Consider the following 26,122-nt stretch of genomic DNA (forward strand, 5'->3'; position numbering starts at 1 on the left):
CTTGCTATTCAGGAACTGGTTGCATCTGACCCCACAAATGTCTACTATGTGTCAGGAACGATTAAATATCTGTCTGGGACTAAAGTTACTTCTATAGACTTACACTTCGTCCTCCTGTGGTCACTGTGCCAACTACATGCAGCATCAGGTGCATTCAGTGGGAATGGTATGTTTAAGTACTGTACATCTGTAAGACCATGAATATCCCAATAAAAGTACAACCAGCCTCTGATTAAATATCAGGTGCTGCAATGACGTTCAATTTCAATTTATTTAAAACGTAGTTAGGTGTGAGTAAAAGGTTGAAACAGAAACAAAAGTTCTTTTACTGACATGAAATACTGACTTAAATATCGTTATTGTACTTGAGAGTAAATACGTGTTCAGCTGCCAAGAGCACAACCATTAAAGTTCAAATAGCTAACAGCACTTGAAGGCAGCACAATCATTTTCCACAGTCAGTGATATCTAGGTTGGTCCATCTCTCAGGGTTTTTAAACAAAACAAATCTAAATAAGATCTTCATTATCTTCATCTGTCACACATTCCGCAATACAGTCATAATCTTGGCTCTCAAGCTTTATTTACTCAATCGCATCAGTTTAAAATTCTATGTATAACAGCTGTACGATAAAAACATTTAATTAGAAAAGTTTTAAAATCTACAAAAATGAAAAATGTATTTGGAACCGTGTTAATCAGTAATGCACAGTTAAGTAAGACAGTGGACGGTTCATCAAAACGAACTGTAGCTTCCCAACTTAAGTCAACAATGGAAGTTGCTTCAACCATCCGTCACATTATATTCCATGACGCATGATGTGACGCTTTAGGTCCGAGCTGTTCACGAGGTTTCGCCCGCAAAGCTCACAAGTATACCGTTTCTCCTCAGTGAGTGAGGAGTGCAGGGCCTCCGCGGCTCCATCCAGGGCCCTGAACGCACCTGGAAAACAAAAGGAAGTCACATCGGCTGCTGTCACATGCCATTAACTCAATCTGACTAAAGTTTCAGCCAACGATTATTCTAAAATAGTCTATAAAATGTGAGAAAATAATGGCTAACTGTTTCATAAAGCCCAAGATGACATCTTCAACAGACATGAAAACAAAATCCCAAATATTTTCACCTTAGCATGATATCAAAAGTAAAGTAAAGGAGAAAATCCTGACTTTTGAAAATGTGGAACCTGTAAATGTGTGGCATGTTTGCATGACAGAATAAATAAGTGAAGTGACCCCTGCGAGCTCGTTCATGCAGTCAACTCGAGCTGCTCCGCTCTGCGTCATGTGACATGCCTCATGCTCCACAATCATCTGAAATACACACCCTCCAAATACAGCGGCCTATTTAAGCTGGGAAATGTCCCATCTTGTCCTTTATGCCGGTGTCAGATCTGCTGCCTTTATGCCCCCCTCCCACTACCCCCACCACCCCAGCATCCACCTGCAGGCTCAGGGGGGCTTTAAAATATTTGCTCATCACCCCCCAATATCTCTGTGTTATCTCAACTCTGGTATTGTAATAAACATTTAAAATGTGAGATGTCTGATTGAACTAAATAACTGTTCATCAAAATGATCAAAATGGAGTTAACAGATTTGATTTTAACCACAAGCAGTTCTGATTTTGTCAAACATCTCTTATTTATTTGATGTGGGATGCTGTGGTGTTATGTTGGTGAAAGCCATAAGCCCCGGCCACCGCCACAAAGTACCTACGGTACCTTCTGAAAACAATGTCCAGAAATGAGGAGGATAAAACAGACAAGGAGAAAATTAAATTCTATCCTCTATTTGAAACGGGAAAGAACAACACACACTGGCGGAGCCCTATTATTTAATAAAGTAGACATGATATACAGACTGTTTCTAGATGCAGAGAGGTAATGTAATCAAATTGCTGCTTTTTGAGGAGTTGAGGACATCATCTGGAGCTAAAATCAACTCTTTTGATAATTGTCTCAGTCATTTTACAATCAAAAAGACAAGGATTGTTCGATACTTTCCTTTTTTTTTTTTTATACGTCACAGAATATAATTGTGAGATGAAAACAGGCAATTCTCGTGCTCTAACTCACTACTATGGGGATGGTTTTGGACATTTTGGACATTATACGATTAAGCAAGAATATCATGAAAATAAATGTCCGTTGGAGCCCCATCAGCCAAAAATGCCACATCCTGGCACACATGGATAACGACGAGACATTGGTGCAGTGCACAGAAACTGATGGGTGCAGGCGTTTTGAATGCACATCCGTGCTGCCGTTCAAACTCTTGTTCTGCTCCATTAACATAAAAATCCTTTATTTGAATTCAGTGTGCTCAATTTCGACTCTTACCTTTGTGCCCGTGTGGACTGTCCAGATCGTTGCATCGGTTTTCCGTGTCTTCTTTGATCATCTCCACTTTTTGGTCCTGCGTCTGCTCGAGATGATCATCCTCTTCCTCCTTGCAACATCCAAGACGGTGCATCTCCTCCTTCAGATATTCATTCTCAAGTACGGGCATTTCTCCGTAGGACTCTGTTTCCGCCTCGCAGTTTTTCTCACCGTGCACTGGTTCCTGTTTGCACTTTACAATTGAGACACCCGAGCTGTCCTCGTGTTTTAACTTGAGTTGGGCGCAGTTGGGCGAAAGAGTTAGCAAATGCCTTTGAGCGGTTAAACTCTCCTGAGCCGTGCCGTCGTTTGCCTGTGAATGATTTATCTTTGCTAAGGTTGGAATCGCCTGTATATTAACTTGAGTCTTTGAGTCTTGGGCCAAAGGGATGCTGTTCTCTTCATCTTGAAATAAGATATCCCTCAGATCGTTATCTGCACCCTCAGCCTCAATGCTCCGCTCTATCTTCACCGTTCTCTCCTGACCTGTCTTCTTGTATTTCCTGTGGATGCTTCCGTCCTCATCCAGCTGTAAGATTCGACGTATGATGCTGTCTTCTACCCTCGCCTCGATGTTCAGATTTCGATGCTCAACTTCCTTGATATGTAGCTTATGGAGCTTTGCTTTGTCAGTTATTTTGAAATATGCTTTTGAGCTCCCCTCTGCTGCTTTCCCTTTTGGTGGTGTGTTTGTGATGCTGCTGGGTTTGGGTTGGGCTTCGGTGTCCTTTGTCTGCCTCTCCTCCTCTGGACCACTGCGATCCTTTAACTGTATATCTGCAAGGTTCCCTTCTCCAGTATTTTGCTCTACACTTCCTAACCCCGGTCCTCTGTCTTCAGCTTCGTCCTGCCCTTGTTTCCTGTGTTCCTCCGTGATCTGGAGCGCCATTTTCTCCCTGTTGGTATTTTCTGCCGGGTTCTCTGCGTCTGGAGCTTCATCACAGTCTGTATAAAACTCCTCGGTTTCTTCATCCTCACTGTTGTTGCTTTGCCGCTCCAAGTTGGACGAAGGTTCCTCTTCCTTTTCTGGTATCCTATCAATCCTTGTTTGTAGCTGATCGAGGATAACCTGACCCACAAGCTCATGATTCCTCACAACCTACACAAAAGAAAAGGAAAAAAAAAAAAAAAATCTAACTACAAACTTACAAGAACTCGTATAGAGTCCATTTCCACTAAAGGAAACCCTCTTTACTTTTTCATTGGTTATTTCTTCATAAGGAATTCCAGTGAGGCCCCAAAGGGGTTACAGACAAATCCTCACCTGATGCTTATCACTCAGGTGAGCCTCCAAGTCGCTGAGCTGAGTGCAGTCGAAGTAGCACAGCCGACACCTGTAGGGTTTGATGTCATCGTGCCTCATCATGTGCAAATGCAGGTTTTCCACACAGCCACTTGTGAAGGTGCATTTGTGACAGCGGAAGACAAGACCTTGGAGGTAGCGGGACAGTTTTGGGCGACAAACTTCTATTGGCACAACGCGTTCCTCTGAAAAATAAGGTAACAAATGAAGAGTGAACATAACACGACCGATGAAGCTTTCAGTCACGAAATCCTGACGAGCATCCAGCCTACCGCGATGCAAGACGATGTGATCGATCATGTTGTTCTTGTTCTTGGTCTGGTAGAGGCAGAACGGGCAGCGGAGGTCCCTTTGGTGAGTAGATTGTGACTGGCAGGTCGAGTGACCCGACTGCATGTGCATTACCAGGGTTTTCCTAATGAAGACAGGAAATCAGTGACGGAAATGCAAATCGCTACAAGTGTTTGGAGACAATTTTTGCTGTCACAAATGCCAGATTAATGATACATTGCCGATATTTTCCAACCTGTTGCCAAATTATTCATTAACACATGGCTGATGATGCTTAAATTACTGCGCCACTCTCATAATAAACAATTCTTGAATAAGAAATTTACATGTAACCATTCACTGTTCAACTTTGCTTGAACATTGAAAATAAAACATACAGGCCATATCCTCATTATTGTATGATCATTCCCAGGTCGCTAAATAATGAGTATTATCGGTCACACCAGAGCATTTTAGATTCTTCAACACATTAAATAAACAATGATTAAAATGTGTTTTAACAGCATTTTAAGTCAGTAACCAAAGTTTCTGTGTGGAACTTGTTTGGACTGTATCACATCTCAATATCATTTGTGTGCATGCTCCTTGTCTTCTAAATCTAATTCAATGATAAAATAGCTGTAACAGCACATCTGTGTTGTAAATTATGTAAAATATGTGAATGTATTAGCTTAACAGCACCGGTATCAGATTTTTGACAACAGTGTGGCAGCAGTTTACCTGAGACCAGTGAAGAAGTCGCAGTCTTTACACCTGAGGACCTTCTTTCCATGGCGGTTCAGGTAGTGCCGACGTATACTCGACAGGTGTTCAGTGTTGAAATTGCAGAACTCACAGTGAAGCAGACTGTTGTAAGTTAACTTCCTGTCTTGCACATTTGCTCTTGATTTGGTGCTTCTCTGTGACATCAAGCTGTAGTGGTTCAACTGGCGCTGCACATCTGGGGGCTCTGAGTACAGCAATTCTGTCAAAGCACAGGGAACCCAGTCTGTTAGTGTGGCTGCTCAGACAATAATGATGTGTTTAAGATAAATACTGAGAGTTGCATTATATAATTTATAAAAACAGAAGAGGGATGACTTGCTTCCAGTCAGTTCAGGCTCTTCATCGAGTTCAGCCAAACTGTTAACATCATCTGATGAGTAAGGAGGCTCCTTATCGGCCCTCTGAGCGCTCTCGTCATCTTTGTTGTCAGTGTCAGCAGAATCCATGAGGACATCTGGGCAGTCAGCAGCAGGATGACCATGAGACACAGAAAAACTTCACATGAAATCTCTCACAGTGTGTAATCTGTGTGATGTGCAGTGTACACTGGCTAGTGTATGTTTGGTTGTAACATTTGTAATCTTTAAAACAGAGAATGTGCTCAAAACCAAGCCAGATTACCTTGACAGAGTAGACACAACAATACTGATAGTCTCTACTACTTTTCTCTGAGCCGCAATATTTACAACACAGAAAACATCCCAGTCTGACCACTTTCAGGCCAAGACATTGTAGGTCTATTTACCTACAATGTGTCTGTGACATATTTAACGCTACTTAACCAGACTGTTCCTGTCGTGCACAAATGGTGAGCAGGAAAGTAATGTGCACGAAGCAGGGGGAAGCTATAACTTTTTACAAGTTACGTCGCTCAATCAACATAACCTCCTGCGTTACATGTGACCACTGGCATGTGGGCATTGTGATTTCACCATGGACTTGAGCACAGGGCACCCATCAAATTGTGTGTCAAACTCAGGAAATCGTCATCAGAGACCCTCGAAATGCTTCAGAAAACCTACGGCAATGAAGCAATGATCCTGGCGAGGTGTTTTGAGGGGCAGAACGTCACTGTCCAACACCAAAGAAGGCCCAATTTACAGAGTTGTGCAGCGTGACTTAGTATCCCAGGTTCAGACTGTCAACACAGAGTTGTACTGTAACGTTTTGAGGCGTCTGAGGGAAACCGATCGGTTCAAACCACCTGAACTGTGGCAGGATGTCACTTTGGTCCTCCGATATGACACCGCGACCGCTCACAGCACGTCTTTCAGTTTCCCAAAAGTTTAACACAAAGTTTGACGTGCACACTCTGCTCAAGGTTCAGGTCCATGATGACATCGCAGATGTGCATGTACCAGTGGTCACAAACACGTGTGTAACTCAGGTGCAGATGTTGATCAAGCGAGGTTAACTTGGAATACTAACTCAAAGCTTCTAGCTTCCCCCTGCTCCATGCACAACCTCTAAATATTTACATCAACCCTCGTACACCACCTTGATCAAATCCAGCAAGCAGAAATATACATTTATAATTCTAATGTTGAATAGTCCTTTAGTGTCTCACATACTGATCAAGGCAAACCACAAATCTACTGAATTGTTAGCTATTATATATTTCAGCAGGTCAAAGCAAAGACATTTGACAGATCATGCTGTCATGACACCACTAACAAATTCTCATGGCGAATGAATTTCTCACCTTGATGTTTTTTCATTAAGTGACTCCCAAACAGGGCCAGCACGGGCGTCCGGTAGGAACAGATCCTACATACAAAAGGCCTCATCGTCCCAGGTTTGTGTATGACATATTTGTTAGTCCTGGAAAGATAACAGGGAAAGAAACAATCAGGAAGATACAATCACAATTAGATAATCAATAACCACAAAAAAATAATAACACGAGTATTAACAAAACTGAGATTGTACTAACTAGCTTTGTAAAGCCACATGAATACATGCAAAGGACCCTGAAGCCATAACGGCAGCTTACATATATGTAGGCTCAGATGAAGTCTTTATAAAAAATGCTTTCATTTTGTTTTGTGCATGAACAAAAAAGAGAAATAGCCCTAATTCCTTCTTACTTTTCCTTTAACGCTGAGGGGGGCAGTTTGTCCAGTTTCTTGATGGCTGCCATGGCTGCGTGGCTGCGCTCATGTGAACGCAGACCTTTTAGCGACATGAACGTCCGCCCGCACTGTTCACAAGTGCGCTTGTCGTCTTTCGATTCGAGCTCTGGTTGCTCAACATCGGTGAGTTTTGAAGGTGACGACAGAAGACTTGATGGTACTGGTTTGATGCTCCACTGGGTCATGTCCTCCGCAGGTTCAAACGTAGGCATTTCATCTTGTTTGAAGAGCTGAGAAACAAACACAGTAAGGGTGATCAAATTGTAAATGTGTGGCACGGACATGAGGCAAAAGATTAAGAGGGTAGATGATCAGTGTCAACTTACTTGGACGGGTTTGGGCTCCGGTGCTGATGATGCCTTTTTCTTCGCGGCCTCTTCCTCTCTTGCTCTGTGGTGGTCCAGGTGATGGCAGAGTTTTCGAATCCCATATAACTGTGTCATGCAGTGGGAACACTTGTAACGCCCTGTGCTTTCCTTCTTTTTCCCAAGTGATAACACAGTGAAGTCCAATTTGCAATCTGAGCGGTGAAAAGTACTGTAGTGGTCAATGAGCAGCTGAGGTGAGACAAACATCAAGTCCGTACACTTCTTACATTTGACACTTGCGCTTTGCTCAGATTGCACTTCCTGCAGTTTGTGGCCTCTGTATTTACGTTGGTTATAATTCTCTAGCAGCTTGTAGGTACTCAGTGCATCCATTTTGTGTGTGTTTCTGTAGTGACAGTGCAGGTATTTTCGATACAATCCTTTATAGCTGCACATTCGGCATTTGTACAACGTTCCTTTGCCCTGCGATGAAAGTGAGCTCGATGACGTCTCAGGAGAGCCCGACTCGGGACTCTGCCCAGTTTCTGCAATGCTTACTTTTGATGTTGTCTTTTCTAAAGAAGCAGTGTTAGCCACCGAGCCCGGAGAGTTGTGAATGGGTTGGTTTTCAGCTTCGGTTTCAGCTGAATGCTCAAAAACTACCGTCTCCATATGTTCCTTGTGGCAGTGAGTTTTCAGTTTTTTCAACGATGCATGGATTTGTGGACATTTTTTACAAATGTAGCCCGATGCATTTGAATTTCTTCCCATTGTACACCGGACCATGTTGGTTTCAGGTATTTCAGTAGTTTGAAGTACGTCTGCCCTGGCTACGAGTGTCGGATGCTTCATTTGGCAGTGAGTGAGAGTTCCGTGGTAGCTTGCGTTCACATATTGACAGCTTGGACAATTGTACACTAATGTTTTCATTTCTTCTGTTGTTATGCTCGACTTGGATGACTCAGAGGAATTTTGTGGTTGTTGAGTTAATGGGGCGTCTGCAGATGTTGGTGCTGGCTTCTCGGGAACCTGCTTGAACATGGCTACATAGTATTTTAGGTAAGCACCCTTGCCATGTTTCTTAGCATAATGAATCGCGAGGTGCTTTTTCCTGAAGTAGGCTTTGGAACACACGAGACACTTGTACAAGCTGTCTTTTGAAACTCCACTCTTGTGGATAACACGCAAGTGTCGAGTGAGAGCAATTTTTGTGGTGCACCTAAAAGAACAGTGCTGGCACCTCAACAGAGCATATTTTTTGTTACTTAAAAAGGAAGCCTTTGCTACAGATGCATGAGCACTGTGGGCCTTAGAGGCTTTCATTTTACTTACAGCTGAGGGTTTAGCAGCTGGAGTGATGGTCACAGTATCATTATGGTCCTGTACACAGTGCTTGTTCAGTTTGTCCAGCGTCACACAGATTTGTGGGCAGTGCTCACACATGTACCCAACAAGTTTCATAACATCACCAGGACCTTTTCTTTTCCAGTGGTCTTCCCAGTTTCGTTCCATATCCACGTGAAAGCTGTCCGCCCTGGATGGGAGGGCAGCGTGCTTCATTTGGCAGTGAGTGAGAACTCCTTGATGAATACTATTGACGTAGGTACAATACGGACACTTAAAGACGTGCACGTGGTTTTTGCTCTCCTCTTGTTCTTTTTGCTGTTCTTCTGAATTTTCATTCACATCCTTTTGGTGCTTCATTCCACAGTGAGTGTTGCGGCCCCGCTGGGAATTAAAACCTGCAGGGCAGTAAGGGCACTTGAACTTTTTGGAAGATACTGTTCTTTCATCAGATGACTCGTCACAATCAAGAGGCACTTGGAAGGTGTCAAACAACCCGGGCATTTCCTCATGGTCTTCCACCTGGCTGGTTGCGCTTTCCTTCTTGCTCTTGAAGAGATCCAAGCTGTCTTTTTTCGCAGACACATGATGAACAGCACGGTAATGCCGCGCAATGCTTGACATCGAGTTACCTTTGAAGGAGCATTTGCGGCATGAATACATCTTGCTTTTATTTTGTCCCCATCTTTGGAGTGTCAAGCTCCTGGCAGTGCCATCACCATCACTAACACCATCAGTGTGATTTAGTTTAGCTTTCTTCTTCTTAGGAGTAAACGTGTTGTCACCAACAAATAGCCGAGTGCTTACGTACTCGAGACTTGAATTCAAGTCTGGGTGTTGTTCCCGGTAGTGTTTACAGACTGCTGCCGCTTTTTCGTGAGTGAAAAGACACATCTCACAGTGATAGCCTGACTGTAATACTCCTTGTTTAAAGCACAATCGTAAAAGATCTGTGACTGAGCGTTTTACTCCGTGGGCTTCCCGTATATGCCTCTTCAAACCATACAGAATTTGAGAACTGAATGAGCATTTATAGCACTGAAGCGTCCTCTCTGTTTGTGAGGTTCCTGATGAGGGGGACGGTGTTGGTGAGGAGCTTGATGTGGATAACACTGAAGCTGAGACGGATTTAGCGAGCTTCCTTGTTTTTTTCTTTTTCGTTTCCATTTTCCTCAATGGCTCCTGATTGACCTCTTGTTTTATGCTTGTTTCCAGGTGCAATTTCTTGGTCTGTTTGAGAACCATAGAAGTATATATGTGGATTTGTGAGGCCTTAACCGCGTGTCCACGATGTGTTTTGGAGAGATGTCTCATCACGCCGCTCACAGCACTGTGTCTGTAGTTGCAAATGTGGCAGAAAAACACATCTTCGTCGCCTTTGTTCAGGAGAGGAAGAGGTAGATTAGTTGAGAAGGAGAAGTTGTTTGCATGACATTTTGAGTTTTTAATTTCATCCCGAATCAAAGCTGTGTGTTCGACAACGCATTCAATGTTGGTAATAATGCCGTGGTGCGTTTTAGCTTGATGGTTAACCACTCCTTTTACATTTGGATTTGCAAAGTTGCACCTTTGGCAGAAAAACAAGTTTTCTGCACAGGCATAAGCATCAGTGCGAGTCTTGGAAGTATCTGCTGCATCCCTTTCTTCACACTGAACTGCGGTTTCACTACGTACCTCAACTTGTTTACTGCTTTTAGAATGAGGCGATGGAGAAGTTTCTGAGGTCTTAGCTTCACTCTGAAGTTTATTTTTCCGCATCTCAGCACTATAACAAATGATATCTTCCATACCTATTGGAGCGTGCATGGCGTGCTTTGCATTATGATGACCAACAACACTTTTGATGTTGGTATTTGTGTAACTGCAGAACTGGCAGTAAAACATTTGATCCGGGACACTGGATAACAAACTGTACATTCCAGTAGACTTTTCTCTTCTCTGTTTGCCAGCCAACGTCTTTGTATTGCATTTGTCCTCCAAAGACTCCACTTTTTCAGTTTTGGGAGACTCTTGATAATTCGTCGCATCTTCTGGTGTCTGCTTGGAGTTATTTAAAAACAATAAAATGTTCTTTTGCTGTGACGGCTCCGCTTTGTCTTCTTTCTTCGAAGGACATGAGATGCTCTTTGGATGCGTAACGTTTTCTATTACTGTCCCAGAATTTGGAGTCTTTTCAGGCGTCATCTGCGGCGCGATGCGAGCCAACTGTTTGATTTTATCTATAGTGACCGCCTCATCTGGATGGCTCTTTTGGTAGTGAACATGCATAACAACAACTGACTTACTACTAAACATACAGTTGTTGCATTTATACAAGGCCACACGTGGTCCTTCGGAGGCGGGATGTTGGGTTGGAGTAATATTTTTCACTTCTTTGCATGGTGTTTGAGCACTTTCAACAGACATCCCTCCAGTTTCTTCCGGACTGGGCAACTTTTCACATTTGTTCTGCTGAGATGATTCCTTCTGGCATCCAGGTACCGAATACCGGCAGTTAAAAAAAGAATTGTCCGCTTCATGTGTTGGGTGTTTTTCCTTGTAATGTTCTTTCAAGGCCATTAATACATTGGTGGTAAACGGGCAAACAAAACATTTGAAAACCAAACTGTGCCCACTTGATTTCATCGTGAATACATCCGGGGCCTCTGGATGATTTTCCACGTAGTGCCTCTTGAGGTCAGCTGTGTTTAAGAACTCCACTGGACACTCCAAGCAGCGAAAGGTGGCACTCTGATCATTCGAGTCCTGAATGTAGGCAGCAGTGTATCTGATGTAAGGGTGGTTGCCCTGGTAATGGGTAGACATGCATCTGATGTCCACATCACTGTGGTCACAGTGCTTACAGAAAATAACTTTTGGACTCTCTGTGTCTCCGTTAACAAGACGGACCTTTTTGTCCTCTTCATCTTCACTTACTTCAAATGAAAACTCAGTGTTGCTTGGTGGTTGTTTGTTTGCGTTTTCTTTCTGTGGCAGCTCTGTCTCTTTGTCCAGTTTAACTGTTTTAGCAGGACGACTTTCAGTGCTTCCATTATTGGTCCTCTTGCTGATGTTGCTCGGAGCCGTTTGTTCCCTGGACTTAGGTGGTCTCAGGTCAGGAATCAAAAGGTGGTCAAAGTTAGACGCAACTTTGGGGATGTCAATAACAGACTTTGCAGTGACTTGAAACACACCACTACTGTTTGGGCTGGAGCTGGAGGGAGATTCTTGCAAAATTAGAGTTCCTTTGTTGCCATCAGCAGACTTTGCGGGTGGTTTCCCATTTGATTCAGATGTTGGTGCAAAGTACTTGGAGATGGTTTCCTGTGGCCTCTTGTACGTTTTCAGATCCTTCAGTGAGTTAAGTGAGCATTTAGCTTTTGAGGTAGACGTAACAGAAAGGACTGAGGGAATCTCTCGAGCGCCCGCAGCTTCATTGTGTTGGTTTGCAATTATTTGCGTTTCTGGGTTTTCAGCAATGATTAGAGTTCCTATCACATTGGGATTTTTTGAGTCACAGCGCTTCTCGTGTTCGTGTAAAACGTCCCGACTGCAAGCTTTAAAATCACAGTGCTGGCATTTGAAAGTACCTGAACTGCTGATATTCTTGGTCGTTTCTGCGTATTTCAAGCCTGCATATCTGAGAGAAGTGTCAACGTCAAAGCCATGCCCCTGGTTGAGGTGATCAAAAAGGAACACCTTGGATTTGAAGGTTTGTGTACAATGACCGCACTGGATAGACCAGACTGGGGAATCCTGATTGTTGGCTTGCTTGAGGTGGCCAGAGTTGGAAAATTGCATTGAATCTGAGGGGATAAATGAGAGACACTGATAAATACTCAGATCGATCGGGTACATTGAAGCAGTGCTTGTCAAGAGTTGGCTGCTGTACATACCGTTTTGCATCTTGCATTTCTCTCTCGGCAACACACACCTAGAAGAGTGAAAATAGACATTATGCTTAAGGTGTAAAAAAAAACAACCAGCACCATCCACTACTGTTTTAAAGTTTAACTACACTATTGAGGGTTTCCATGACAACGCTGCAGATCTCAAGTATTTGCAGAAAATGAACTGAACAGCAGCAAGACGACAACTCAATCCAGGTCATTTTAACTTTCAGTCTGATGCGTTCAACTGGACGGAGACAACGAGTCCATCTGAATAAGCTGACACGACCGATCTTCACATACAAATGAAAATAAAATAAAAAGTCCACAAGTGCGCCTCCTGCTCGGTGCACACGGGTTATGTACTCACGCATGCAGACAAACACAGGATGAGGCTTATGAGGCAGTATTTTGAGTCGCTGGTGTTGATAACATCGGACCGCACATTTCCGCCATTTTTCCCGCGAGTGCCACTCTCTCTGGCTTCTGCTTCCGCTGGAAACAACAAAAATATGAATGGAAAAACTTCACTTCCGTCTAAAGTCAATTGACCTTCAAAATAAAATCAACCAGAGGCGCTCATACTGCTGTGCACAAAGACTGAATCGATTTCACTCTAAATGCCAATCATTGTCTCTGGCTCTGCAGTTTTTAAAAACTTTTCATCCACAGCTTTGAAATCTATGTCCTGACAGCAAACTTAAATGTTACTGTGGAGATAAAAAAATAAAAAAAAACGTTTGTTTCTAATTCAAAATTTACATTTTTATTAATTGTAACAAGTTTTACCGATAACAAACTATAACGCATACTCTGCATTATTTATTTATATATTCATTTTGACATTTAATTCAGAATAAAAACGTGCTTTGCGCTGCAATTTTCACAAAGGGTGTATTTGTCCTTATATCGTGTTTAGTTTTGTGGTTTTCATTCTTGGTGCATCTGAATTTTTCAAAAGTAATAAGAAGTCATCAGAGTGGAAAAAGTCATAGTTTAATTGTGAAATTAGAGAGAATTTTGACCGGAAGTACTTGGGTTTAGCTGTTTTTCTTGTTTAAATTTAAGGTCACACTAACCCTTTTTTTTTCAAAATCCTGTTCCTTTTGTGATATGCACAGGTGGTGTGTCTCGTGTTGTCTCTTTTCCTTCGAAGGTGACATATACGTATTCACATAAATCGTATAACCATAAACTGATTCATCAAACAATTGACCCCAAATTGTAATTTGCACCCCCATATGGGTAACAATTGGCATCATTGTTATTAAAAAATTTAAAAAAAAAAGTGTTTGCCAGCTGATCAGGCCTAATGTTTAATCACCTGTCATAAAAAAACAGGTGGTTAGAAATAGGGTGAAAAAAAAAGCAGTCTTACTTTTGATTTAGATTTGCCAAAATACCATAGTGGTCCCTTGAAGCAGACAGTAATGTTATCCGAATCAGTACAGCACTGTTCATTAGCAGGAGAATAAGTTCAGAAAATTAAATACATAAATGAATTGAATTTCTCATCACGGCGTTGCATCATACGTGTCAATGGTTCCGATCTCTGACATTGTTTCCCCCGGAGTATAATACGGGACGTACTACAACAAGGAAATATCAGCAGCAGTGACCTGAAAGCACCTGTGTAGTGGTCGGTCTTCTTCAAAATGTATTTTTCTTTACTGTAGCCGAGAGTGTACGTTTGTTTCGCCGTTGTACAAAAGTTTTCTCTTCAAGTCCACTTTAGGTTTTCGCTCATTTAAGATCGAGTTAGCAGGCTGGCTGCAAACATTTAGTTCATAAAGTAACTACCTAACCTAAACTAACCTAAACTAAAACTAACCTAACCTAACCTAAACTAACCTACACGTGCAGGAGCAGCTGCCGCGTCAGTGTGTGTGATATGTGCTCACCACACATCTGCGTCTTTGTGCAGCTGAATCACTGCTGTTGAAAAGGACTGCCTGTTGCAGCACGTTGGTCCTCCTCTGTGGAAAGGCCTTTGTTAAACTGCTGTGTGTGTGTGTGTGTGTGTGTGTGTGTGTGTGTGTGTGTGTGTGTGTGTGTGTGTGTGTGTGTGTGTGTGTGTGTGTTTCTGTGTGTGTGTTCAGGAGTGACACTCAGAGTAAAAAAAAAAAAAAGGAAAAGGAAATGCTCGTCTGACCTCAGAGGGACGCCATGCTCCGAGCCAAGCTGACCAGCCTGCTGACACTGGGCCCTCTGAGGAGGACTCACCGTGCAGCTTGTCTCCCCTGCTTCTCCACCCTGTCACACTGCTGCCTCCAACCGGAAGGGAGAAGGACTGAAGACGGTCTCCACTCAGGGTGGAGAACAGTGTTTTACAGCCGGGGTGCGACGCGCCCGTCAGTCAACGTGAGATCATTCAGTTTATCAGCTGCTGCTGTTGTGAATTCAGCACCAGCGCATGTCCGGCCGTACCTGCGACTGATGAGGATGGACAAACCTATTGGTCAGTAATTCATTCTTCATCAACAACTTCACCTGACATATTATTTCTGTATATATTATATATAGTTTAATCCACAGGTTGGTGTTGACTTTAACTAGTTTTAACAAACAATATTGATGTCGTCCTATTTTTTTTGTCGTCACTCAAACATACATTTTTTTAAATTATATTTTTATTTGGAACAAGGTGTCAACATGTTACACAGTTAAGCATGTTTACTTCATGTTTCCATTTCAACACGAGGCAGAAAACGAATAAAGAAAACTACATTAAAAGTACATACTGTGTGTATATATTAGTTTCGACAACAAAGATACTTATTCAGCAGTAAAACAGTCAGTTGTAACGTTTAGGTTTTAGTAGGAATCTTTTTGGAAAGGCAGCTCACATATTCTTTGTTAAGCAGCTTTGACCTCAAAACACACACAAACAGATGGATGCTTGTTAAGTGCAGCCACCACCGTACCACTATGTTAAACACCTTTTGCTTCAGCTCTCGTTCAGTTGTACCGCTCAGACATCATCGGTCAGACCACAGTTAAGCCCTTAGCTGGGAATTAGTTCCTTTGATGTTAATCCTTTATTTTATTCATTTGCGTTGACTTGTATCTTTTTGTAGGGACCTGGCTGCTGTACCTCCCGTGTATGTGGAGCATCGGTCTAGCTGCCGACCCTGGGTGCCTTCCAGATCTGGGCATGCTCACTCTGTTTGGTATAGGTGGTCTGCTGATGAGAGGGGCCGGCTGCACTATCAATGACATGTGGGATAAAGACTTTGACAAAAAGGTATATGAGACTTAACATGCAACCCTATGGCAAGCAGACATGAAGAAAAAAAAAAAATTCTTCAAATGTTAATTTAATTTTATTTATAATTTCAATATAAGATGAAGAAAATACGAAACATTGGCCAGCTTGCGCTCGCCTCAGTCAGGATTTAGTTAGCCCCCGTTTGGCTGATATTGCAACTTGTTTTCAGGAAATTTTGATCATCAAATTTTGATGAAGCCATAATGACCAAAGATGCTGTTTGTGGTATGTCTCAGACTCCAAATGGTCACAAATGTGTATTACATGATCCGCAAATGACAAACAACATTTACATAACGTGATCAACAATTTGTGCATAATTATGGGAATCAGATGTCCCAGTTTTTCACTTGTATTTAAATGCATCTATGTGGCGCTAAAGAGCCTGAAATGAGAGTCAAAAGCTCACAACCAAATGCAACGTGCAGATCCGGCGATGCGTACACACTCATTTAACACTCTGTAAACGTATACAAAAGAATGTAAATACAAGTAGTTTTAGACATTTGTAAACACAGGCAACTTTTTGAAAGTGAAAATGATCAGATCTGTGAAGTTGAAGCAAAAAGTCTGTATGGAAAAATTCATTCAGGCTTTGATGTATGTATTTGTAAAATAGTCTTATAAATGTTCAAATTGTTTGGTATTTGTGTGTGGATTGGTGTAAATCCTATTTTAGCATTTGTAGATCTTGTAATCTATATTTGTGATAATTTTGAGTTACATTTCTCTCCATAGCATCACTGTCACTCACACAGTAACAGTCAGTAACACTAAGATACTAAATGTACACATTATTAATTCATTTCCAGCGCTGATTGACTGAAGTGTTTCTTTGCAGGTGTCCAGGACAGCCTCTCGACCCATCGCATCAGGAGAGATCTCTCGCATGCAGGCGCTCGTCTTCCTGGGAGGGCAGCTCTCTCTTGCACTCGGGGTTCTTTTGTGTCTCAACTATTACAGGTATCCACAAACAGTCCGTGTTTCATGAGCTCTGTGTAGACATTTGTTGAACTTTGATTTCACTTTATTTGCGAAATGAACGTGAAACAAGGGAAGATTGATCAAATAATGAAGTTTGTAAGTCAAACAAAAACCTCCATTTGGGGTTCCATATTGGTCATGATTTTATTTTTTGGGTTTTAATTCCCCCACTGAATCAGTCGGTGTCATTTATAGATGTGTTAATTACACTGTGTGAATGTACAAGGAGGCAGATAAAAGTGATCCCCTGTACAAAGTTGTTAATATCTCTTTAGAATTTCACAGTCTTTGACTCGGTGTTCGTAATGCTCCTCACAGCATAGCTCTGGGTGCAGCTTCACTATTGCTCGTCATCACCTACCCGCTGATGAAGAGGATCACTTATTGGCCCCAGTTTATGTTGGGTATGTGCCGTGTTAAACGATCCTTTGGTGTTCTGCATCTAACGTTGATATTTCTGCCCATCAGCAGAGCTGAAGTTGGTCTTGTGTTCCTTCTGTTCGATCTCTTCAGGGCTCACTTTCAACTGGGGCGCTCTGCTCGGCTGGTCGGCTGTTCAGGGCTCTTGCGATTGGTCCGTGTGCCTGCCGCTGTATTTCTCAGGAGTGATGTGGACGCTGATATACGACACAATATATGCACATCAGGTGAAGCAGGGAGCTTATTTCACATGAAAATGGTCAGGATGCGTAGCCTATAATGAAATACTGTTTCTAATCTTTCATAATGTGGGATCCCTCTTTATATTCACCAGGATGATGTTCACCATTTTTTATTTTACAGTGATTTGAACCTACAGTTAATTAATTATAAACAAACCACAACGCTCACTCACTCTGGAAAACACTCAGCAGTCTTAGTGGTTATGTTTTACATTTACAACCACTTTTAAACTGAAACATGGATGTGATAATATAGTGAGAGCACCATGCTTACAGAAAAAAAACACATGAGTTTCCCATGTTTTCCACATGGGACACATGTGATCACATGTACGACACATGTTTACACATGTTGCAATATATGATAACGGGAAAATATGTGGAAACACTTTTTTACATGCTGCTCCATTTTTCCTGCCAATTTATGATGATAGCCAGTTGATAAATGTTCTGTATATTTGAATAAAACCTCGATTTCACTGCACCATCACTGCAGAAAAGTAAATGTAGCACAGCAGTCAAACTCAAAACTCTGGATTGGGCTCTTCTAAATCAATAGATATGTCATTACATACAGAAACCCACCCAGTTAAATCAAATTCAATAATCTGATTATATTCTGTAAATTTTTCAATTATTTGTTAATATCTTTTTTTTTTTTTTTTTTTTAAATCTTTCTATTAAATTCCTTTTTGTAATGTTTTACTGCAGGGAAAAAGGAACTGCTGTAGATGGAAAAGTTCAAGTAAAATACAGTGTTGTCTCTGAGCTCTGTGAAGTTTCTGCCTATTCATCTCTGTGGTTTGCAGGTGAAGCACTGCATTTAAATTTATGAAGGACAGGACCATGAAACTGAAACATGCCCGTTTACTTAATGAGCTGTTTGCACATGTTAGACAGGTTGTCAAGATGGAAACAATCCCATTAACTTCTAACGTTTGCCGGGAGTGTGGTTGACTGTTTTTGTTACTGTTAGTCACTCTGGAGCAGAACTGCCTCACATCTAACAGTAAGGCGTCACTGAGTCTGGGCTCCCTCTGCTTTTTCTTTTTTTTTATAAAACAGGATAAGGAGGATGACGTCCTGGTTGGGGTCAAATCCACCGCACTGAGGTTCCAGGAGCAAACCAAGCCTTGGCTGACTGGTTTCACGGTGGCCATGATGTCCGGACTGGTTGCAGCTGGGGTCACTGCTGAACAGACTCTGCCTTACTACGCTGTACTGACCACTGTGGCCGTCCACCTCACTCACCAGGTGAGAGAGCCAATGAAGTCCGTGTATATGTGTAAATATATATATCTTCTTAAGATATATTTCTTTCTTTAAAATATAATATTAGCTTTTCTGTCTTGTAGATTTACACACTGGACATCAACAAACCAGAAGACTGCTGGAAGAAATTTTTGTCAAACAGAAACCTTGGACTGTTGTTGTTTTTAGGTATTGTTACTGGTAATTTGTGGAAGGAACGAAGGGAGACTTTGCTGCAACAGGAGGAAGAACTCGGATAAGTGAGACAGTCAGTGCTCAGTCAATTTTATTAAAGGCTTTGTTTTTAAGCCAGGAAGTAAAATTATTTCTTTTCTTACAAAACATCACGTACGGTTATTGATGTTATAAAATCCCATTTATATGGGTGTTAAATTAAATTAAATTAAATGATCATTTCCCTCAACATGAGCGTATAACTTACTTCTGTATTTAAAAAGAACACAAAAGAAAAGCCAAACTGACTGACTCTTGAATAATAGATGAATCTGCAGCAGGTATGGTTATTATTGGTTGACGCACTTTAAACCTGCACTAAGTGATTAATGACCACTAGAGGGCAGTATGCTTAATTTGCCACCTCCTTAATGTCTTGTACACCCAGGCCTTATTGTTTTGTTTTGGGCCACCAACTATTAAAAGTCTTCGGCTCGACTTTCTTCAAGAGTCACTGGTTTACTTTGACCCTCCGTCTCCATCAGATTAGGCAGCGTACGCCCACCCAAGACCTCTGCCAGTGATTTTATACGAGATGCTAGTGAGAGTGGTCCTGATGCCTCAGTGGTCCAGACATCTGCATCGTTTAGTCTGCCCCATTCTGGAGAGTTTCCTGGTGAATTCACTGGACTCCAACGGCCTCCACAGTCACCAGATCTCAATCCAATAGAAGCTTTGGGATGTAGTGGAACGGGAGATCTACATCATGGATGTGCAGCCGACAAATCTGCAGCAACTGTGTGATGCTATCATGTCAATATGGACCAAACTCTTTGAGGAGTGTTTCCAGCACCTTGTTGAATCTATGCCACGAAGAATTAAGGCAGTTCTGAAGGCAAAAAGGGTCCAACCCGGTACTAACAAGGTGTACTTAATAAAAGACACATTTATAAATCAGAATGATATCAAATCGTTGGTTCACTAAAACGTGACCCAGGACTTCGAATACAGGGGTCATAGAGCCCAATAGATCACTAAAGAGTTGCATTGAGACTCTGCATTTATAAACGTATGCCGTGAAATCGATCATTTGATTAATTCATGATAATAATAAAAAAAACTTTATTTGTACAGCACCTTTCATACAAGAAATGGAGCTCAAAGTGTTTTACAGCAAGAAAATACAAGCAGTGCTTCACATAAAAACAAATATCAAGGAACATTAAAAGATGTTAATGTAATTTAGAAATAAAAATAAACACAAAACAACACATTAAAAAAATAAGATAGAGTTAGAATATAGAATAAAACGAAACACATTTTAAAGGCACAGTAGTGCATAAGTACGGGCAGTCATTATTAAATTGTAATGATAGCTACCTGTATGTGAAGGCTAGATGTCGTCATTTGGCAAGAAAATAACACAACATGCAAATGGATTGAAAAGTGTTGCATTAAAAACTGATGTTGTTCTGACAACCAGCTGCACTGTAAAAAATGATTTTGGAGGGTAGTAGTTACTATCCATGTAAATAATTAAAATTTGACTCAAGTATATTTGTCAGCAAGTGAAAGAAATAAAAATGTATAAAAAAGTATAAAACCTAAAATGTACCCCCAGATATCAGCACTGCACTGCAACATGCGCATGCGTCAGCATTCAAGCGCCAAGGCTCATTTCATCGGCGGGAATGTGGACTGTCCACGGGTCGATATTTTTCTGTATCAGTATCATAAATGCAAATGTTAACTTATTCGGTGGTTAGATGCAGCGTGCTTCTGCGTCACATTAGGAATTTAAGTTTGGAGCCTCCTTTAGCCACTGCTGGTTGATCATTGGCAAGCTGATAGCTGCAGTGCTGGCGCCACAGGTGAGCTGCTTTTAACCTTAATAATTCTAAAATGTTGTTGTGGGGGAAAAAAAAAGCCTACACGTGGTGATATTTAACACGGGCATGAATTCAATGCATTGCTTTCACGGCGGGAATTCAAGCTACCCAGCCAGCTATCTTGTTGGCAAATGTGAGTAAAAAAAAAAAAAAAAGAAGTTAAGTTGGTAAATTAAATAAATTAGACCAGCTGCCATTTGCAGGTTTTGCCCTGAGAAGTCAATAGGCTGTGCCTTTTGATTTTTATTACCCTGACAATTCAAATAACCTGGTGAAATACTCGTAATAAAGTGTGAAACGGGTGTTACACGTTTCTGGCCAGAGTGAGTGGATGCTGAGAGCAGACATGTCCAGGCTTGTAAAGTTTACAAGTGGTCGAAAATAGGCAAGTTCAGTTTGTCCATGAATAAAAACTGTCGTGCACATAGTATGATTACGTAATTATACTTAGAGGTGTCTGTATTACTATTAAGATGATGATGTACTACATTATGTAAGAGAATATATGGTTGTCCTGCAATGCCTTATATTGAAAGGTGTTTCTAATATTCTGCCCCTCTCATGTATGGTGAGGCCCAAATATTAGAAACCTCAATATAATGCTGTCCAGTTCAACACCACTGCAAACTATGACCTCAATAGTAAACATTATTAAATTAATACCTGTCTGACAGTATAATTAAACACAGAACATTCTTATGACACAAAGTAATGAACTGGTGTGTGTGTGTGTGTGTGTGTGTGTGTGTGTGTGTGTGTGTGTGTGTGTGTTATATAATATATATACAATATATTTATACTAGTTAATGCATAATGTGCTGCGTCATTCGTTATTAACACCGACAACTCAATACAATATCATAATACTACTATATTATACACAACAGTATACTGCACAGTACAGTAGGGGCAGAATATTAGACCCTACTCCGGCTCTGCCGTCCTGCCGTCCTGCAGTCCTGCCCGAGCCCGCCGGGACGCGTCTCCATCCTGCGACATCTCACCAGCCTGGCCCCGGTGACAAGGACATTAGGCTTCCAAGCCCCGTTGGACCTTATCGTCTTTATGCACGTTCTGTGGACATTGATCGACCCGTCCGCTCCACGGAGGAATAAAGCTCCTGTTCTTAAGCCTGCCTGCTGTGAGTGTGCGTTCCACTTTTAAATTGCTATTTTAATTATGCGCTATTTATGCAATGGTAGTGTGTTTTATCAATATGCTGTTTATATGTTAAAATATGCTGTTTATATGTTAATCCAAAATGCTATGATTTCATGTTCAGCCTGAAGGTTAATGTTTTAACACTTTTGAAGTGTCTTGTGTCTGACTTTATTTTTTCTCCCCAGCTGGACTCATGAAAACCCATGACGAGAACATGAGAAGCAGGTGTGTATGCCAATTTTCACAACATAAACAGGAATCAGGTACCTGAACTAAACAGTGACTGAGGACCCTAAACTGAGGAGCGGGTGTGCTGCCATATTGCAAATGAATTGGCTGTGCAAAATATGTAACTTCACAACATCAAAACGATGGGAACTGTTGACACACTATAGATTACAACATGGGCATTTTGGTTGAAACCAGTCCATACCCTGTCTCCATTATGATTCCTTGCACCTTTAGGACATGGGGTGCATTACGGACACATTTGTCCAGGCCAGCTCCTCACCTTCACATGCTTAGTGTGTAATTCATGCTGTTTCCACACAGAACGACTATATTTTGAGCACCTTGGTGGCCACCTTAAAAAGCATGAAACTGTACTTTGTGTTTTCCAAGATTGTGACTACAAGACAAACATATAGACAACTTTTCACAGTCATAAGAGCCTGAAACATAGTCCACATTCGATGGAAGATTTTAAGACTGCAGTTTTTCATGCATGCCAAAGCCAAATGCTTGAAGAAAGGGAATCTTTTGAAAGTGAAAACTATTGTGACTCAGTCCTGGAGGAGGATGAAGACTTGAAAAAAACAATTATCAAGAGACTGGGGTTGCTCCTCCTTAAATTGGAATGCATTTTCAATGTGTCTAATACATGTATAGATGAACTAGTAGAGGAACTTAATTTCCTTTCATCATCTGCACCTGGCCCAGTTATTAAAGACTTATTATACTGAGCACTTTGAGGAAGTATGCCTGTACTTTTGAAGATTCAGTGATTTCAGAACTTGTCAAAGATCTTTGCCAGCTGAACCCTTTCAGTGCTGCTTTAGGAGCTGATGGTCCTTTAAGCAAACACTATAGGAGAGACCAGTTTATAAAGGAGCATCTCTCACTCACTGAACCAGTTGAGTATATACTTGACGGCAGTGAGAAGAAAACCTTCCAGTATGTACCAATTCTACCCATTATTGTCTCAACTTGTGAACAATGGACACATTCAAGATGCAATAATGCAAAATAGAAGGCCATCTAATATTTCTTCTGGGTACACATCATTGCATGATGGATCTTTCTTCAGAGAAAACAGCTTTTTATCTGGAGTTGAACTTCAATTCCCACTCATTGTTTAAATAGATGACTGAAGTTTCCGTCACGCAAGAAGCACAAAGTCATGGCTATTTACTGGGTGATTGCAGACATCTCTGCTACCTTGCGATCTACTCTGACTTCCATTTACCTGGCCATCCTTTGTAAGTCAGATGATGTCAACCAATATGGATACCCGAAGGTGTTGAAGCCACTGCTCCAAATCTTTCAAGATTTGAAATGCTTGGAAAATGATGGTATTTAAGAGCAGGAATGTTTCCACTACGAACTAAGTCCAACCATTACCGTGCATGTCGAAGCAGCATTGTCTGACACTGTGGAAGCTCATCATTGTGGTGTAAAAAGACAGTTTACCATCTCTGAACGATTGAGTTACTTTCATGCCACGTCAGGTTATCCCCTGACGCTCTGCATGATTTGCTTGAAGGAATCGTACCTTTTGAACTGGCACTGTGTCTCGATGTCGATCAATGAAGAAGAAATACTTTTCTCTTCAGGAGCTTAATTGTTCCATCCGTCAGTTTCCTTACAAGTAGAATGACAAAGGAAACTGTCCACAAGCTATTCCCCTGACTTTTGCATCACGTAAGAGTGTCGGAGGCAATGCACATGAAAACTGGTGTTTATTGTAGATGCTAATTATGATTGGTGACAAAGTACCAGAAGATGACACAGTGTGGCAGGTTTTGATGACCTTGAAAGATGTTGAGCTTGTCATGGCTCCTGTCCACACAGTTGAGACACTGGGATATGTTCCCACAGGAGAACAGGCTTACAACTAGTTTTGGACCACTTGTGGCTCTCTGGACCACTTGTGGCTCTCTGGACCATGTGTTTCAAAGCCAAACACTTATTCTTTAAAAGGATTGCGAGGCATACCGGGTTATTCAGAAACATTCTCTTGACATTGGCAAGAAAACACCAATGAATGATTGCACCATGATGCCAACACTCCTTGGCTGAAGCTGAATTATTCTGTTATCATGCCATATCAATCATTTGTGTATTGCTAGTGAAAAAACATCAAATTTTAACAAACCGCAATCTCTTCTCTCTCTGTCTCCCTACAGCTGATGACGATGTCCGTCCAGTTGCGAGTTATCATAGAATAACATGATATATGAAAGTTGAAGCTTTCATCTGGAATTCCTAAAACAGTGGAAGGTCTGGTTTCAACAATAGTTGATAGTTGAAAAGCCACACTGACCAACTTATGAAGGTGCTCGTGAGCGATAATCCTCTGGCCGAGGAGAACCCAGCAGTGTCCATTGTCATAGAGGGGAACCAAGTTCTGAAGTGGGAAAACCGAACCAAGACATGTGTGCTGCTGATGGGACTCATCTATGCTCTAAACCTTGAGTATCCGAAGAAGCTCAAGTACACATTTGAAGTGTTCCAGAAACTTTTTTTGGAGCTTGATGGAGCAAAGCTGCTGAAGAAGGTCGGAGGCCCAAAGGCTCTGAAATACACTCATGGATTGAACTGTTTGCACTCAAGATCAGGCACAGACATGATCACTGAAATCATCCATCCTGATCAGACAGGATTCTTCACTGGAAGATAGTATGGCGATAACTTACGACACTTATTAAACAAAACATCCCATCAAAAGAAGAGAAATCAGAGGGAATGATTATGTCCCTAGATGCTCAAAAAGCATTTGACCGTGTATCATGGCAATATTTATTTCAAACACTAAAACGGTTCAGATTTGGCCCTAACTTTTTCAATTGGATACAAACATTATATTCATCATCACAGGCAGCTGTTAAAGTTAATGGATATAGATCACAAAGATTCACATTGGAACAAGGCTGCTCGCAATTAGTATCGAACCCTTGGCCCAGCTCATCCGAGATGATAACAAAATAAAAGGAACTGTAATACATAAAGAAGACCATAAAATATCTCTTCACGCCGATGATGTATTATATCTGACGCAACCTGCATCAACAATACCACATCTAAAGGACCTCATCTCGCAGTACGGATACTACTCAGGATACAAGGTAAACGTGGAAAAAACAGGCTATGGATGTCAATGGTAACATCCCAAGAAGTGTGAAACTCCAAAGTAGATTTAAATGGCCAAAAGACGGTATAAAATACCTTGGCATATACATCCCACCATCCTTACAGAATTTGTATGATGCCAATTATCGTAAAATAGTTCGGTGCACTAGTGGACTAGCGTTATAACCTGTTATTTCCAGTTCTAGTGAAATGAACAAGGTCATACCACCGAATACCTGGGAGGAGATGTGTACAGAGGCACACCTAATTAAACCCCAAACCTCAAACCCCTGGAGGGAATTTACATGGAAAATACACGGTGTTCAGAACACCAGAAATAGTAGCCAAGATGGGCCGACACGTCCCAACTTATGTTGGCGGAACTGTGGAACACGTGCTGCCAATCACATATATATATATTCTGGCTATGCCGGAAGTTAAATGTATCCTGGAGAGAAGTCTTTGATGCCCTGAGATATTCCAACAGGACATCCCACCAGACCCCACAGTAGCACTATTGGGAGCGATACCTGAAGGCCTTAAAAAAAAACAACCTTCTAAACATACTACTCACAGCAGCATTGACGTGTATAACCATCACATGGTTCAAACCGGATCCCCCCACATACAGTATATGGATCCAAAAAGTATGGGACATCTATCAAATGGAGCGAATCACATATTCATTAAGGTTCCAAAAGTTTATCTTTACTAAACGATGGGGTCGTGTCGCTGCATTATTAATACAATGAGAGTTATTACTATATGTTGCTCGGCCCCCTGGTTGAACTTTTATCTGTTAACTTTCTCTATACACACATTATACACCATCTTCTCTGAAAAGTATATATAGCACCTATGATAATACATTCAGGAGTGGACGATTATTATTTCGTCACCCTCTTTTTTTAAATTTGTATTTAATTTAATTATTTATTTGTTTTCTTATTTCCCCTATTTTTCTCTTGGAGTAAGCACTATTTCCTGTTTGT

At 41.4% G+C, this 26,122-nt stretch overlaps 2 protein-coding genes across 3 annotated transcripts; one reads left to right on the forward strand and one right to left on the reverse strand.

Moving 5' to 3' along the window:
- Positions 1-252: 252 nt before the first annotated feature.
- On the reverse strand, positions 253-12,863 carry LOC138625572 (zinc finger protein 462-like). Its single transcript, XM_069706577.1, has 11 exons — positions 12,764-12,863; positions 12,400-12,437; positions 7,199-12,309; positions 6,828-7,102; positions 6,443-6,561; positions 5,060-5,194; positions 4,696-4,939; positions 3,957-4,099; positions 3,646-3,869; positions 2,343-3,480; positions 253-943 (listed from the first exon to the last, which is right to left on the reverse strand). Exons 2-11 carry the CDS (start codon positions 12,407-12,409, stop codon positions 801-803), a joined length of 7,542 nt encoding a protein of 2,513 aa, XP_069562678.1. The 5' UTR covers positions 12,410-12,437; positions 12,764-12,863; the 3' UTR covers positions 253-800.
- A 1,116-nt stretch (positions 12,864-13,979) lies between these two features.
- coq2 (coenzyme Q2 4-hydroxybenzoate polyprenyltransferase) lies at positions 13,980-19,235 on the forward strand. 2 transcript variants are annotated; one of them, XM_069706539.1, is made up of 8 exons: positions 13,980-14,032; positions 14,493-14,851; positions 15,471-15,637; positions 16,503-16,624; positions 16,964-17,049; positions 17,159-17,292; positions 18,373-18,561; positions 18,663-19,235. In XM_069706539.1, the coding sequence occupies exons 2-8, from the start codon at positions 14,560-14,562 to the stop codon at positions 18,816-18,818; spliced, it is 1,146 nt and encodes a 381-aa protein (XP_069562640.1). In that variant the 5' UTR covers positions 13,980-14,032; positions 14,493-14,559; the 3' UTR covers positions 18,819-19,235. The 2 variants fall into 2 exon arrangements, with proteins under 2 accessions (XP_069562640.1, XP_069562641.1); XM_069706540.1 differs by lacking the exon at positions 13,980-14,032 and adding an exon at positions 14,049-14,438.
- The last annotated feature ends 6,887 nt before the right edge of the window (positions 19,236-26,122 follow it).

The sequence above is a fragment of the Brachyistius frenatus genome, unplaced genomic scaffold, assembly GCF_029030835.1.
Source record: "Brachyistius frenatus isolate BFR_SWC_R1_liver_20210118 unplaced genomic scaffold, ASM2903083v1 Contig_63, whole genome shotgun sequence".
NCBI classification, from domain to species: domain Eukaryota; kingdom Metazoa; phylum Chordata; class Actinopteri; family Embiotocidae; genus Brachyistius; species Brachyistius frenatus.

Excerpts from the sequence above, each read along its gene's own strand:
- LOC138625572 (XM_069706577.1), bottom strand. Across the intron at positions 7,103-7,198 it reads CGGAGCCCAAACCCGTCCAA|CTCTTCAAACAAGATGAAAT; the intron begins GTAAGTTGACAC and ends TTTGTTTCTCAG. Across the intron at positions 3,870-3,956 it reads TCACATCGTCTTGCATCGCG|AGGAACGCGTTGTGCCAATA; the intron begins GTAGGCTGGATG and ends CTTATTTTTCAG.
- coq2 (XM_069706539.1), top strand. The coding sequence starts at position 14,560 with ATGCTCCGAGCCAAGCTGACCAGCCTGCTGACACTGGGCCCTCTGAGG. Across the intron at positions 14,852-15,470 it reads GAGGATGGACAAACCTATTG|GGACCTGGCTGCTGTACCTC; the intron begins GTCAGTAATTCA and ends ATCTTTTTGTAG. Across the intron at positions 17,050-17,158 it reads TTGGCCCCAGTTTATGTTGG|GGCTCACTTTCAACTGGGGC; the intron begins GTATGTGCCGTG and ends CGATCTCTTCAG.